This window comes from Papio anubis, chromosome 3 (genome assembly GCF_008728515.1).
Source record: "Papio anubis isolate 15944 chromosome 3, Panubis1.0, whole genome shotgun sequence".
NCBI classification, from domain to species: Eukaryota; Metazoa; Chordata; class Mammalia; order Primates; family Cercopithecidae; genus Papio; species Papio anubis.
This window is the reverse complement of record NC_044978.1, coordinates 178,233,557-178,248,041: the sequence shown is the minus strand read 5'-3', so window position 1 is coordinate 178,248,041 and position 14,485 is coordinate 178,233,557. Positions and strand designations below refer to the sequence as shown.

General features: G+C 41.4%; 1 protein-coding gene across 2 annotated transcripts in view; it reads left to right on the top strand.

Moving 5' to 3' along the window:
* The window catches only part of EVC2 (EvC ciliary complex subunit 2), a 143,792-nt gene that overhangs the window by 104,978 nt on the left and 24,329 nt on the right, over positions 1-14,485 (top strand). For both annotated transcript variants that reach the window (XM_009206511.4, XM_017958562.3), the window contains one exon: positions 14,029-14,256. In XM_009206511.4, the coding sequence (XP_009204775.3) occupies positions 14,029-14,256 (228 nt within the window). The remainder of the gene's footprint in view (positions 1-14,028; positions 14,257-14,485) is intronic.

Sequence of the window (14,485 nt, the reverse complement as noted above, 5' to 3'; positions counted from 1 at the left end):
AGAAAATACATTGTTATTAACTATAGTCACCCTAATCTGCTGTTGAACACTATGTCTTATTTCTTCTATCTAACTGTATGTTTGTACTCATTAACCAGCCTCTTTCATCTCCCCCACACCCTTCGCCACCTGTGATAAGTATCCTTCCACCATCTGCCTCCATGAGATCAGTTCTTTTTGCTCACATATATGGGTATGAACATGTGGTGTTTGTCTTTCTGTGGCTGCCTTATTTCACTTAACATTGACGTAACTTTAATTGAAGGCAAATCCACGTGTAAGTGGAAACAGGCAATTCAAACCCGAGTTATTCAAGAGTCAACTGCTTATCTACTTACCTATTATCTATTTCTGCTTTTTGCTTTACTCCATAACTTGAATATTTTTGATACCACTATATGAGAGTTCCCTTATTGCTTTTCACAGCAGCATAGCATTTCACTGTATATGTGAGCCTTAAGTGATTTCGTCTGCCCTCAACTAATGGATATTTAGGTTGTTTTCAACCCCTTGATATTTTAAACAATCCTAGACCCTCTGCATATATCCTACGCCCCTCTGTAGTGAAGCAGGCAGAGCAACTATTGCTATCTCTATTTCACAGATGAGAATATTGAGGCTCAGAAAGAGTAAGAGGCTTATCCAGGGTCACAAAGCTGGTACATGGTAGAACAGAGACTAAAGCACAGGCCTCTCCATTACCATCCCTGCATTTGATTAGCAGATCTATTTGATGGATCCACAAATGAAAGGACATTTCAGTTCCTCTTTGGTGTGATTCTTGTGCTGTGTTTGAACAGCGTGTACACAAATTTCTCACAAATAAATTTTTTTTTTGAGATGGAGTCTCGCTGTCACCCAGGCTGGAGTGCAGTGGCGCTATCTCGGCTCACTGCAAGCTCTGCCTCCCGGGTTCACGCCATTCTCCCACCTCAGCCTCCTGAGTAGCTGGGACTACAGGCACCTGCAACCACGCCTGGCTAATTTTTTGTATTTTAGTAGAGACAGAGTTTCACCGTGTTAGCCAGGATGGTCTCGATCTCCTGACCTCGTGATCCGCCTGCCTTGGTCTCCCAAACTGCTGGGATTACAGACGTGAGCCACTGCGCCTGGCCCTCACAAACAACTTTAGGAACATTTAAATGTAAATGACAATGACATAACCATATTTCCTCTTCACCCATTATTTCTGGTCTTATTTTAATGATCTTGCTCTCTGTCTGCATGGCACATCTGCCACGTATCTGTTCACCCATCCATTATTCATTCACTATTTCCAGATTTCATGATGTGTCATGCATGCACAGTTCACTAGAAATGCCTTCATTCAGAAGTGGAGCTCCTGATTGCCAGCGACGGTGCATCCTATTGTGTTTCTGTGGCTGCCTCAGCAATTATGCAGGGGTAGTCGGTACTTGTCAGGAATGGCCCTTCACACTCTCTGACTTCAGAAGGGACTAGTGTTTAAGCATCAGAATAATGTGCTGCTTTTCAGTGGCCTGACAAGAGAGAACCCTGGTGGTCCTTAAAGAGCTCAGAAAAGAAGGCGTGTTGAAAGGGAATCCATTTAGGAAGGGAAGAGAAAAATCCATCCATCCATAAAGATTGGGAAAGCCTACAGACAGTTATCCTGACATCTCCCCTTGCCCCATCTTATCCCTTGAGGCAGCCTCTGTCAAATTCATCTCCCTGAAGCACCATTTTGAGAGATGTTCCATAGCTTCCCACTGACCCCAATAAAATTCACATTCCTGAGCTTGGCATTCAAGGCCTCATGGTCAGACTTCATCTTACCTTTCTAATCTATTCAGTTTGTACGTTTCATATGCCAAAAGGTTACCATGGTTATCTTGGGATGGTTTTAATTTAGTAACTTTTCTCCTACTTTTTTAGATTGTCTATTTTTTAATTTTCTTTTTCATTGTTATCAAACATATGCATGCCTTCTTTTAAAGGGTCAAATACTTCTACAAAGCTTGTGCTGAAAAAAGAGTAGATTCCTCCAGCCGTGCACACACACACGCATTTTCAGCTCCCCAGAGTTAACGACTTCCAACTGTTTAGCTTGGTGTTTTGGTGCTGACCTCCATAACTCTAAATAGCATGCTTGCTTTGCTATTTCTTGATTTCTCTAATTTGGGATTATCTGTTTCCTTTTCCATATGAAAGATGAGGATTTACTCTATTTTATTCTCTTCACTCAACCTGTGCCACATATCAGCCCTTTCATTATCCCCCACCATAGTTAGGTCAGTATTTATGGCTTCTATGATTATAAGCATGTAAATGTTACCTACAGTTGAATCTTGTAGGAAACTAGAATCCTTTTTCTTTACTGTATAACTTTTTGTTTTTCCTGGAGTTAATATTGTCCTTTAGTTTCCTTAGGAAACTGTTTTACTCTCTTTCTTCTCTAAACCTGGACCACATATCAGCTCTTTCCTCATCCCCCACCATAGTTAGATCAGTATTTGCGGTTTCTATGATTATAAGCACTTAAATGTTATTCACAGTTGAATCTTGTAGAAAACTGGGATCCTTTTTCTCTACTTTGTAACTTTTTGGCTTTCCTGGAGTTAATATTGTTTTTAGTTTCCTTTTTGGTTACTTTTCTATGTATTTATCACCAATTTAATCCACTCCTTTTTACTTTTTTTTTTTTTTTTTTTAAATTTAAGAGACAAGGTCTTGCTCTGTCGCTCAGGGTAGAGCACAGTGGCACAATCATAGCTCACTGTAACCTTGAACTCCTGGGTGGTACAAGTGATTCTTCTGCCTCAGCTTCCAAGGTAGCTAGGATTACAGGCATGCACCACCCTACCTGGCTAATTTTTTAAATTTTTTATAGAGACAGGTTTCTCACTACATTGCCCAGGCTGGTCTTGAACTCCTGGCCTCAAGCAGTCCTTCTGCCTTGCCCTCCCAAAGTGCTCAGATTATAGGCATGAGCCACCATGCCCAGCTTTATTAACCCACTTCTTGATAGTAGACCAAATACCCTATCAGGGCCATCACACATGTCACATCTTCTGCTAATCCCATCCTTCAGGATACATCTCTCTCTCTCTCTGCCTTCTGATGTGTTCCAGTTGAAAACTGACATCTGTGCCTCATGTACAATTACCATCTTGGGGTCACACTATGAATTCCCTTCATCCCTCTCTTTCCTGGTTTCATCCTTGTTTTTAGTGAAACACATCTTTTATTAGTTTCCTGGGAAAGGGCACATAGGAAACTTAATATTTTGGATTTTTTCAGATTTTTCCAAGACTGAAAATGTTTTTATTCTGCCCTCATACTTGACTGATAGTTTGACCAATCTAAAATTCTGGGAAATTTTCCTGAGTTTTATTAATGATTACATCTCCTATTGTCTAATTTGTCTTTATAGAACTCTCAGGATTCCAGGGTTGACCTCTTGTCCTTTATTTCTTTTTTTTTTTTTTCCTTTTTTTTTTACTATTTGTCTTTTTGCTTTACTTGCTGGGAGATAGCATAAGTTTTATCTTATAAGCCTTTAATTGAGTTTTTCATTTATGTTTTCAATTTCTAATTCTTCAAGAGTATCTTCCTTCACCATCCTGATGCTGTCTTCCAAAAAAAAAAAAAAAAATTATTGTTTTGAGGCTGCTATAACTTGCTATATCTTTCTGATAATGTTAATGATTTTTTAAAAATTCCTGCATATTCAGTCTTAACCTCCATGTTCATTAGAGACTTTCCTAGGTATGTGGTCATCTTTGATGGTCTGACGATATATAAGAGTGGGATAATAAGAAACTGCCTTAAGGCTCTGAGCCTACAGCCAGGGCTTGTAGATTGTGGCCTTCACTCTGGTAGCTGGGCTGGGCCACTCTGTGGGGGAATCCCCAGTGTGAGTATCTTTAGCTCTTTCATCAAGGCTAGTTGAATTCCCCAAAGACCACTCCAAGTCTTTTGTCTAGATGGTAAAGGCCTGGCTGCCCAACATTTGGGAAGCCAAATGCAGGAAGAGAGCTGGGGTTTCAGTAGTCAGTATGTAAACTTTCACTAGGGCCCTCTGTTTTCAGATGTGCCTGAGTTTCTTCCCCTAAATTCAGAGACTTTTCCTGAGACTAAATCTCCAGTCATCTGCTGGGTATAGGGAAGAGAGTGCCCTGCTGAGCAGAGGATGGATGGGGGGAATTCTAGGAGCCTATTTCCTAATGAGGTGTTTACCCTTTTCTTCTGTTTTAGCTCCATCTTTTACCTCCCACTTCTAGATGTATCTGATGACTACATTTTCTGAGACTTGGGAAGGTAGATTCTGCAGTATAAATTATGTTGCTTCTTGCTTACTCCATGGCTTACTTAAGATTCAGTTTTTTGGGGGATCTATGTAGTTCTTTCCCAATCAGTCACCCAGTTTCTAACTTTCAAAATTTTGCCACTGTTGTTTCCTCTCTCATTTCCCCCATATTTACCCTCTGCCTTAATGAAAGCACTGGATGCATCTTAAAAATTTACTGTTCTTCACTAGGAATCTCCACTGTAAAGATTTTTTTATATTGTGCATGTATTTTATCATTAGAAATGAAGAAACCTCTTTAAAATAGGGGGAAAAATTCAATATGGCAAACCATTATTTTAATCTTTTTTGTGCAACTTGAAAGAAATCCTATTTAATAATGATAGTAAAAATAATAAAATGGTAATGATGATGACAGCTACTGTTTATTAGGTACTCACTAGCTACCAGATACTATTTCCTTTTCACAGGAGAAACTGAGACTCAGAGAGGTTAAGCACCTTGCCCTGATCACACAGCTAGGTCAGTGGTAAGTTTGTATGTAAGAATTAATAGATCAACCTTAAAATACAACAAAGCAAAACTATGCTAAGTGATGTGAGGTGATGCCCCTCATTTCTTTGGGGAATTTGCACTTTGATAATGTAGATGATAGGGGTGATAGAAGTAACTTTCTAGGCATATAAATTAATTTGTCTGTGTCTAAAATTTAAGCACTAATGATGCTTATTTAGCAAGATAGTATTTCATTCAACAAATATTAACCCAATGGACCATCAGTGAATCTACTTTCCTCCTGATACAATATGCCACAGGGAGTTTTAAACATTTCCCATCTTTTTACCTGCTCTGGGTATCTTGAACCCATTCAACAGAACATGGATTAAACTTACCTGCTTTTTAAGGGGACCAGCCACTGGAATGAGAATCTTCAAATGCACATTTATATTTCAGCAGCGTTTCTTTAGCCTTATTCTCCCAATGTTTGGATGCAAGTTTCTTGATAATGTTACCAGCAGCAAATCTGTACAAATCTGTGGCGACTTTAATTCTTGACTCCTAAGAAGAAAGACTTTAACCAAGGAGCATAAGACAGAAAGAGAGACTGAGGCAAGTTTTCAAACAGGAGTAAATGTTTATTGAAAAGCTTTAGAGCAGGAAGGAAAGGAAGTAAAGCACACTTGGAAGAGGGACAAGCAGGCGACTTGAGAGACCAACTGCACAGCTTAACCTTTGACTTGGGGTTTTATACATTGGCATACTTCTGGAGGGTTGCATACTGTATTAGTCCATTCTCACACTACTATAAGGACATACCCAAGACTGGGTGATTTATAATGGAAAGGAGTTTAATTGATTCACAGTTCCACAGGGCTGGGGAGACCTCAAGAAACTTACAATCGTGGCAGAAGCGGGAAGCAAACATACCCTTCTTCACATGGCAGCAGCAAGGAGAAGTGCAGAGCAAAGAGGGAGAAAAATCCCTTATAAAACCATCAGATCTCATGATAACTCACTCACTCTCAGGAGAACAGCATGGAGGTAATCACCCCCGTGATTCAGTTACCTCCTATGACACGTGGGGATTATGGGAACTACAGTTCAAGATGAGATTTGGGTGGGGACACAGCCAAACCATATCACATCCCTTCTCCCATGATTCTTCCCTTGGGGTGGGCTGTTCACATGCACAGTGGCCTGCCAGCACTTGGGAGGAGCTGCATACGCAGTGTTTTTGCTGAAGTTATGCACATGCTCACTTGAGGCGTTCTTGCTTACCAGTAGAATGTTCCTAGAAGGTCATATACTAGTTATACTCTGCCATTTTGCTTCTTAGTGCACATGCGTGAGCCCACTTGCCCGACTCCTGAGTTCTTATCGGGAAGGTGCTTATCACCAATTTCAGGTTTTTTCTATCGTTGGGAGACTGCCATTCCCTGGCACCAGTTATTATTTTAAAGATGTAGTTAACAACCACTTGACCATCACCTACCTGATGGCCACCTGACATTCCTGGTAGTTGGGGGGCTCTCTCCTGCCCTGCTCATGTCTGACTAGTTACCTACTGTAACAAAACCTCTCTAAATACCTCTCTTTCCACTGAAGGATGTTGCTAGTGGTACTCCTAGATTCTCCATCCCTTGCCCATTTTTCTCCAAGGAGGAGATCATAATCTGATCATAATGATCATAATCATAAATGCAAGGAGGGCATTTATGATTGGTGGGATTAAAGAAGGAATGGGACAGGCTCAGCTCAGGCCCCTCCTCTCTGGGAACCAGCCTGCCTATAGGAAAGCCCCTCTTATCGGTTTATTAAGTGATGAGTTTGGTAGGGAGGCCTACTGTTTGGGGGATTGTGAATTTGTTTGGATACCGATCTGAGCCACATTCTCTAATCTAGTTTTCATCTAGTTGTATTTGTTTCCAAACTTGGGCAAGGAGAGGTGTGATTTATTGAACTCTTTAGAATCCCAATAACTCTCTGCTGGTTGATACAGGTAGACTTTATTATATGTTTAAAGGACATTATAATGCATAGAAGAAACTTTTCCTTTGAAATCTACATGTTGTCAGGGAAAAAGTAGTAAGGAAGTTGTTTGAACTTCTCCTTTAAAGAGTATTTAGCAGCATATCATTTTGCAAATGAATTTGTATTATTCTCAGTGGCTTGAATATTTAATGAAGCCTGTCATTAATACCTCATAGAAATGCAAATCTGTGTTGTTTCCCAGGATTTCTTCTAGAAAAGGATTAAAACTCTCTCTAGAGACACATTCTCATGGTGCTGGAACTAACAAACTAAGCTTTCCAAAGAAGAAAAAAGAATTTTGGAGAAGCTCTTTTTTTTTTTTCTTTTTAATTTCACTATCCATGTTGTTCATATATTATATACAAAAAGCTTTACACTTCACCCATATTTGTGCATGCATTTGCATAAATAAAACTTGAGCTATCCCTCATGGCCACCTCACTCTGCCCTCTGCTCTGCACGTCTGCAGGGGTCTGGGTCTTATGGTACACTTGGACCACCACCCGCCCAAGAGGGGAAGATGGACACCACCAAAGATAACGTGAAAACCCTAGCTCATGGCAGGCATGTAATAAAGAAGACCTCTATTGGCTGAAGAATGATGAGGTTCATAAATTTGGAAAGGAGACCTTTATTTCTCATAACAGGTTGCAGCCTGCAGGGGGGCAATTCTGACAGGCTAGGAAGCATAGCATCTGGTTAGAAGCTGAAAACAGGCACTTAGAGAAAGGGGCAAAGGAAACAGGAATTTATGCTAAACAAGGTGGCTTAATATACATATGTAATAAGCTATAGGAGAAGTCATGAATATTTATGAAAGGAGAAACATGCACAAGTGCCATCATTGAGCTTCATGCCCCTTCATGGGTCCTGTGTCTCCACCCAAATCTCATATTGAATTGTGGTTTACATAATCCCCACGTGTGTCATTGGAGGGACCTGGTGAGAGGTAACTTAATCACAAGGGCAGTTACCCTCATGCTGCTCTCGTGATAGTGACTGAGTTCTCATGAGATCTGATAGTTTTTTAAGGGGCTTTTTCCCTTTTTGCTTGGTACTTCACCTTGCTGCTGCCATGTGAAGAAGGACGTGTTTGCTTCCCCTTCTGCCATGATTGTAAGTTTCCTGAGGCCTCCCCAGCCCAGCAGAACTGTGAGTCAATTAAATCTCTTTTCTTTATAAATTACTCACTCTCAGGCAGTGCTTTATAGCAGCATAAGAACGGACTAATACAGGTCCCATGCACAAAAAAATGGTGGTGCTGGCATGATCTGAGGGTGGTGTTTTCTACCTTCTGACATCAAAATGTGAAGTAGAGGACACTAAAACACTCACTGAGCTTCCTCCATAGACTGTCCAGAACCAATCTGTGGTCAGTGTGTGTTATCAGGAAGGAATGCTAGTTGGTTGCTTTGTCAAAACAGCAAAAAGGAGGGGCAGTGTCAGGTAGTTGGTTAATATCAGGGGTGGAGTCTTTTGAAAGAGCTGGTTTCTATTTAGCCCTTAGGGAAGAAAGTCTAATGATGGTTAGTGGGGGAGGAGGTGTAGCAAGGTGTGTCCAACCTCCCATCCCATTATGGCTGGGAACTCAGCTTCCAAGGTTTCTCTGGGGTCTTCTTGGCCGACAGGGGGCCCATTCAGTCAGTTAGGGGGCTTAGAATTTTATTTTTATTGATCACCTTTTACCCAATTCTTGCCATGCCTTGCCCATCACTCAAGTTTTTCCTGTTCAGGGACATTCGGCTCTCTTGCCCTTCTCACTGTCTGAGGGGAAGCTCTGCCTTCTTGTCCCTGACAGTTCAGGGCCTCTGCAGTATGGGTTCTTCTCCCCCGCCTTTACGGCTTCATCTCCCACTTTGCCTCTTAGCTTTTATCTAATTCAGCCTCACAAGTCTCTGTAGGGCCCCCTGCCTCCGTGCCTTTGGTCATGCTGTTCCTCTTCCTGAATGCCTGGATCCTTCAGTGTCTGCTTCAAATGCCAATGTTGTCATGACCTTCCCTGACCCCTCCACCTTCTCCTTTCTCTAAACTACATAGCACCATATATGGAACCTCCCTTATGGAACCCACCATATTCCACCTTCGGTAATAAGAGTATTAACACCATCACCACCACCGAGGACAACAACGGCAACATTTGTTAAACCCTCCAATGTGTCAGGCACTGTTCTGAGCACTTAAAAGTATTAGATTATTTAATAATCAGAATAACCCTATGAGGGACTTCTGCTTGTGACCAAGACAGAATAAAAAGTATCGGAATTACTCCTTACCTAAAACAAAACAAACAAAATCTATGAAACAGTGATTTTCAGGACACTGGACAGCAGTCAGAACTGATCCCTAAGAAATAAGAAATAAAGGAATTCAGCCCTGTCATTATCCCAGCTTACTGACCTTTCTAAAAGGGTTTCCAGGCTGAGGCACAGCAAGAAGGCAAGGTCACAGCAGGTCTACTAGGGTAGACCCCTTGAGTAGAAGAGGCAAAGCTAAGAATTTGGGGAAGCCAAGTCAGCTAGATTTCACAGGACAGAATCCCAGAAAAGAAAGAGCTGCACAGAGAAAATTCCAGAGGTGTCCACTGGGTCCCCTTGAGTATTCTGCTGAGACCTGCTCAGCACTTCCATGGAAGAAAATTGCTCAAAGCCAGGGGAAATACCACCCAAAATAATTAGAGAGAAGAGTACCCAGCATTCACACCAGGCTGGGGATAGTGACAGTTTCTTCCAGCCAGACTAGAAAGCCTCAATTCAGAGGGCATCAAATATAGTACTCAAAAAGGTCTTGCCTCGGCAGTGGAAATAATGAGCCCTATGCTGGTCCTACATAAAAGAGCTTAAAAACATAACCCAAAAGGTCAGCCTGTTTCCAGGTAGCTTAACTGCATCTCAGAACAAAGCTAAAGAATAATTATAGAAACACCAAAATACCCAGGACCCAACAAGGTGGAATTTACAACGTCTGTAGTAAAAAGTACCAGACGTGAAACAAACAGGAAAATATAACTCCTCATGAGGAGAAAAAGTGATCAATTGAAACCAGTCCAGAACTGACACAGATGTTAGAATTGACAGAGCATGGGATTAACCCATTTATGCCTAGTGTTCCATTATTGGAATGCTAAGCTTGTGGGAGTTGTTTATATCCTACTGCTCAAGGTCATCACCAAGTTCTGATTTTTCACACACAAAAAATTGTAACCTCCAGCCTAAATGGGGTAAAACAATCATTCTAATTGTGTTTCATATGTTCAAAAAAGGTTAAGTATAGATATGGAAGATGTAAAAAGATTTATCTATATGTCCGTATTTACATCTGTATCATACATATTTTTTTCCCTGAAAGTTTGATTTGAATATACACACACACACATACGTGTGTGTATATGGGAATTAACAGCAGATTAGACATTGCTGAAAAAAATTAGTTAGCTTGAAGATAATAGCAATAGAAACTATCTAAAATGAAAACAGAGGAAAGTGAATAGCATACCAGTGAGCCGTGAGACAACTTCAAGTGGCCTAATGTGTGGGTAATTGGAATTCCTGGAGAAGAGGAGACAGAAAAAGAAGGATGAAAACATTGGAAGAATTAATGGTAAAATTTTGCCTAATTTGATGACAACTGTAAACTCACAGATTTAAGAAGCTCAGTGAATCCCAAGTATAAGAAACTTGAGGAAAATTTTTCCAAGGTACATCATAATCAAATTGCTCCAAACCACTGATAAAGAGAAAATCTTAAAAGCAACTAAAGGAAGAAGATACATTATGTACACTACAAAGCAAAGGTCAGGGTGACAGCTGATTTCTCATTTCAAATAATGCGAGCAAGGAGACCATGGAGCAATGTCTTCAAAGCAATGAGGAAAACCTGCCACCTGAAATTCTTTATTCAAAAAATACATCTTTCAAGAATGAAGAAGAAATAAATGTTTTAGACTTACAATGCTGAAAGTTTTCCTTACTAGGAGATTCATACTGCAAGAAATGTTATAGGAAATCAGGCAGAAGGATTTTCATAACAGATAGAAATCTAGAACTAAGGGAGGAGACCACCCCTCATATTGTCTTATGTCCAATTTCTGCCTCCAAAGAAAGAAGAAGTAAAAACTAAAAGGCAGAAATGAAATCCACAAGCAGACAGCCTGGCGCCACACCCTGGGCCTGGTAATTAAAGATCAACCCCTGACCTAATTGGTTATTTACATTAAAAAGGCACTGTGAAGATCCCAGCCCTGTTGAATTCCTTTCTAATTACCAGTGTATGCAGCCCCTAGTCATGTACCCCCTGCTTGCTCAATCGATTGTGACCCCCTCACGCAGACCCCCTTAGAGTTGTGAGCCCTTAAAAGGGATAGAAATTGCTCACTCAGGGAGCTCGGCTCTTGAGACAGGAGTCTTGCCGATGCTCCCGGCCAAATAAACCCCTTCCTTCTTTAACTCCAGTGTCTGAGGGTTTTTGTCTGTGGCTCTTCCTGCTACAGAACCACACAAAAAAATGAGCAATGGGAATGGTAACTACATGGGTACTTATATTAGATTCTCTTTTAATTTTAAAAGTCTTCCAAAAATTGACTGATTGTACATCCAATGGAATATTACCCACCATAAAAAGGAAATGAAGTTTTGATGCAACAAGTAGATGAACTTTGAAAACATTATGCTAAGTAAAAGAAACCAGACACAAAAGGTTATTCTGTAGTTCCATTTATATGAAATATCCAGAATAAGGAAAATCATAGAAACAGAAGATAGGTAGTTGCCAAGGACTTGGGGGTGGGAGGACTGGGGAATAATTGCTTAAGAGGTGTGGGGTTTTCTTTTGCTCTGGGAATGGTGAAAATGTTCTCAGACTAAATAGAGGTGGGGGCTACTCAATCCTAAATGTCACTTAATTGTTGACTTTAAAGTAGTAAATTTTATGTTATGTGCAGTTCACTTCAATACAAGAAAATTTTAAAGATTAATTGACTTGTTTCAATGAAAATAGTGACAAAGTAGTATGAAGTTTATAACGTATATAAAATTAAACGTATGGCAGAAATAGCACAAAGACCAGGAATCAAGAAATGGAAGTAAATTAGCATAAGGTTTGTAAGCCAAAAGTATCTGAGACAGGTCTCAATCAATTTAGAAAGTTTATTTTGCCAAGGTTAAGGACACACCCATGACACAACCTGAGGAGGTCTTGATGACGTGTGCCCAGGATGGTTGGGGCACAGCTTGGTTTTATACATTTTAGGGAGGCATGAGATATCAATCAATCAATACATGTAAGATGTACATTGGTTTGGTCCAGAAAAGCAAGACAACTTGAAGCGGGGGCTTCCAGATCATAGTTAGATTAAAAGATTTTCTGATTGGCAATTGGTTGAAAGAGTTATTGTCAATAGAAAGGAACATCTGGGTTACACTAAGGGGTTGTAGAGACCAAGGTTTTATCATGCAGTTGAAGCCTCCAGGTAGCAGGCTTCAGAGAGAATAGATTGTAAATGTTTCTTATCAGGCTTAAAGAGTCTGTTCAATCTGAAATTCCAAAAGGCAGGATGGTATAAGGAGGCATGTTCAACTCCCCATTCCCATCATGGCCTGAACTAGTTTTTCAGGTTGACTTTGGAATCCTTTTGCTGAGAGGAGTAGTCCATTCAGATGGTTGAGAGCGGGGCTTAGAAGTTTATTTTTGGTTCTTGTACTCCATGTGAAGTGATATAATATCACTTGAAGGTACCCTGGGATAAGTCAAAGATGTGTACTATAAACCCTAAAGCAGCTGCTAAAATAACAAAACAGAGCTATAGCTAATAAAGCAACAAAGGGAGGGAAGGGGGAAGCATAAGAGCTCCTCAACCCAGAAGAAGATGGTAAAAGGTAAATCTCAAAATAATTATATTCAGTCAAAACAGCTAGATAGGTTGGGCACAGTGGTTCACACCTGTAATCCCAGCACTTTGGGAGACTGAGGCAGGTGGATCACTTGAGGCCCGGAGTTTGAGACCAGCCTGGGCAACATGGTGAAACCCCATCTCTACTAAAATTATATAAATTAGCCGGGCATGGTGGTGCACGCCTGTAATCCCAGCTACTTGGGAGGTTGAGGCAGGAAAATCGCTTGAACCCAGGAGGCGGAGGTTGCAGTGAGCCGAGATTGTACCATTGCACTTCAGCCTGGGTGACAGAGTAAGACTCTGTCTCAAAAAAAAAAAAGAAAAAAGAAAAACAGCTAGACAAAAAAATACATACTGTATAATTCCCCTTATAAAAAAAAAAAAAAAAAACTCTAGAAAATGTAGACTCGTCGATTGTAACTGAAAGCACATCAGTTTTTGCTAAGTGGGGGGCGGGGGTGGGTTTATCAAGAACATGGATATGTTCACTACCCTGGTTTTGGTGATGGTTTCATAGGGGTAGAAATATGTCAAAATTTATCGCATTGTGTACTGTAAATATGTGCAGCTTATTTGTAACTTGTACAGAAGTTATACCGCAATAAAGCTGTTTTGATTAAAACAACAACTACTCTTTGTTGGATGGTATTATTTTCTCCACTGTATAGATGAAGAAGCATAGACATGCAGAGCTTAATGATTTGCCTGAGGTCAAGTAAACCCTGGGCACCTGGCTTGAAGTCTACATGGAACAAAACAAACAAAGAGAAGTGAGACTGCTTCAGAGGGAACCATAGACCCAAAGGACAAATAGTAGAATTTCAGGAAGGGAAGATGGGAGGACATTTCAGTCATTTCAGAGAGCACGAACTGCAGATACAAAGCGCATGGCGTGTAGAGCACAGTGCGCAGTTAGGAATGGGAGTCCCAGATGTGCATGTGTGAGTAGGGTAGGGGCAGAAAAACAGACCAGACCTGTCCAAGGGGCCTTGGCTGGGATTGGGGTTGGGAGCTCCTTGGATCCCATGCTAAGGAGTTGAACTTCCATCCGCTAGGACATGGAAAGACTTAGAAGTGTTTTCAGGAGAGCGATGGGCTCGGGTGACTCTTGAGGATGATATGTATGGAATGAAGGATGGCTGGGCTCCCCAACCCTCCTGGAGTCTTCATAAGCAGGGACAGTCTTGTCTGATGTTGCTCCCTCCAGGTTCCCAGTGCATCTCCATTGCAAACCTTTGGTGGTCCTCAGAGTCCCAGGTCTGTGAACTCTGAAAGACTGTTCTCCTCCACCCTCCTCTACTCACTGTTCTTTGGGTTTGGGTCCATTCCTGTCCCCTCCCAGGTTCGAGGGGAATTGCTGCGGGAGAGAGTGCAGCGGCTGGAGGCACAGGAGGGAGGCTTTGCACAGTCGCTTGTTGCTCTGCAGTTCCAGAAGGCGGCCCGGATAACCGAGACCCTGTCGGCCTACACCGCCCTCCTCAGCATCCAGGACTTGCTCCTGGAAGAGCTGAGTGCGTCTGAGATGCTGACCAAGTCGGCCTGCACGCAGATCCTGGAATCGCACAGCCGGGTGAGTGCAGGCGCTGGGAAGGAGAGGCAGACAGAGCTGGTTCTTTCTGGTACCTACCTCTGCATCTTCCCCTGTGGAATAGGCTGCAACCCCTGTCCTGTCTATGCTGCAGGGTTGTGATGAGGATTAAATGAAGTGACTTACTGGAGAGTACTTTGCACTCTCTCAACCAAAGATGGCTCTATTTCATTGCTCTGAGAAGCAACCCTTTTGGATTTTAACATCTCTG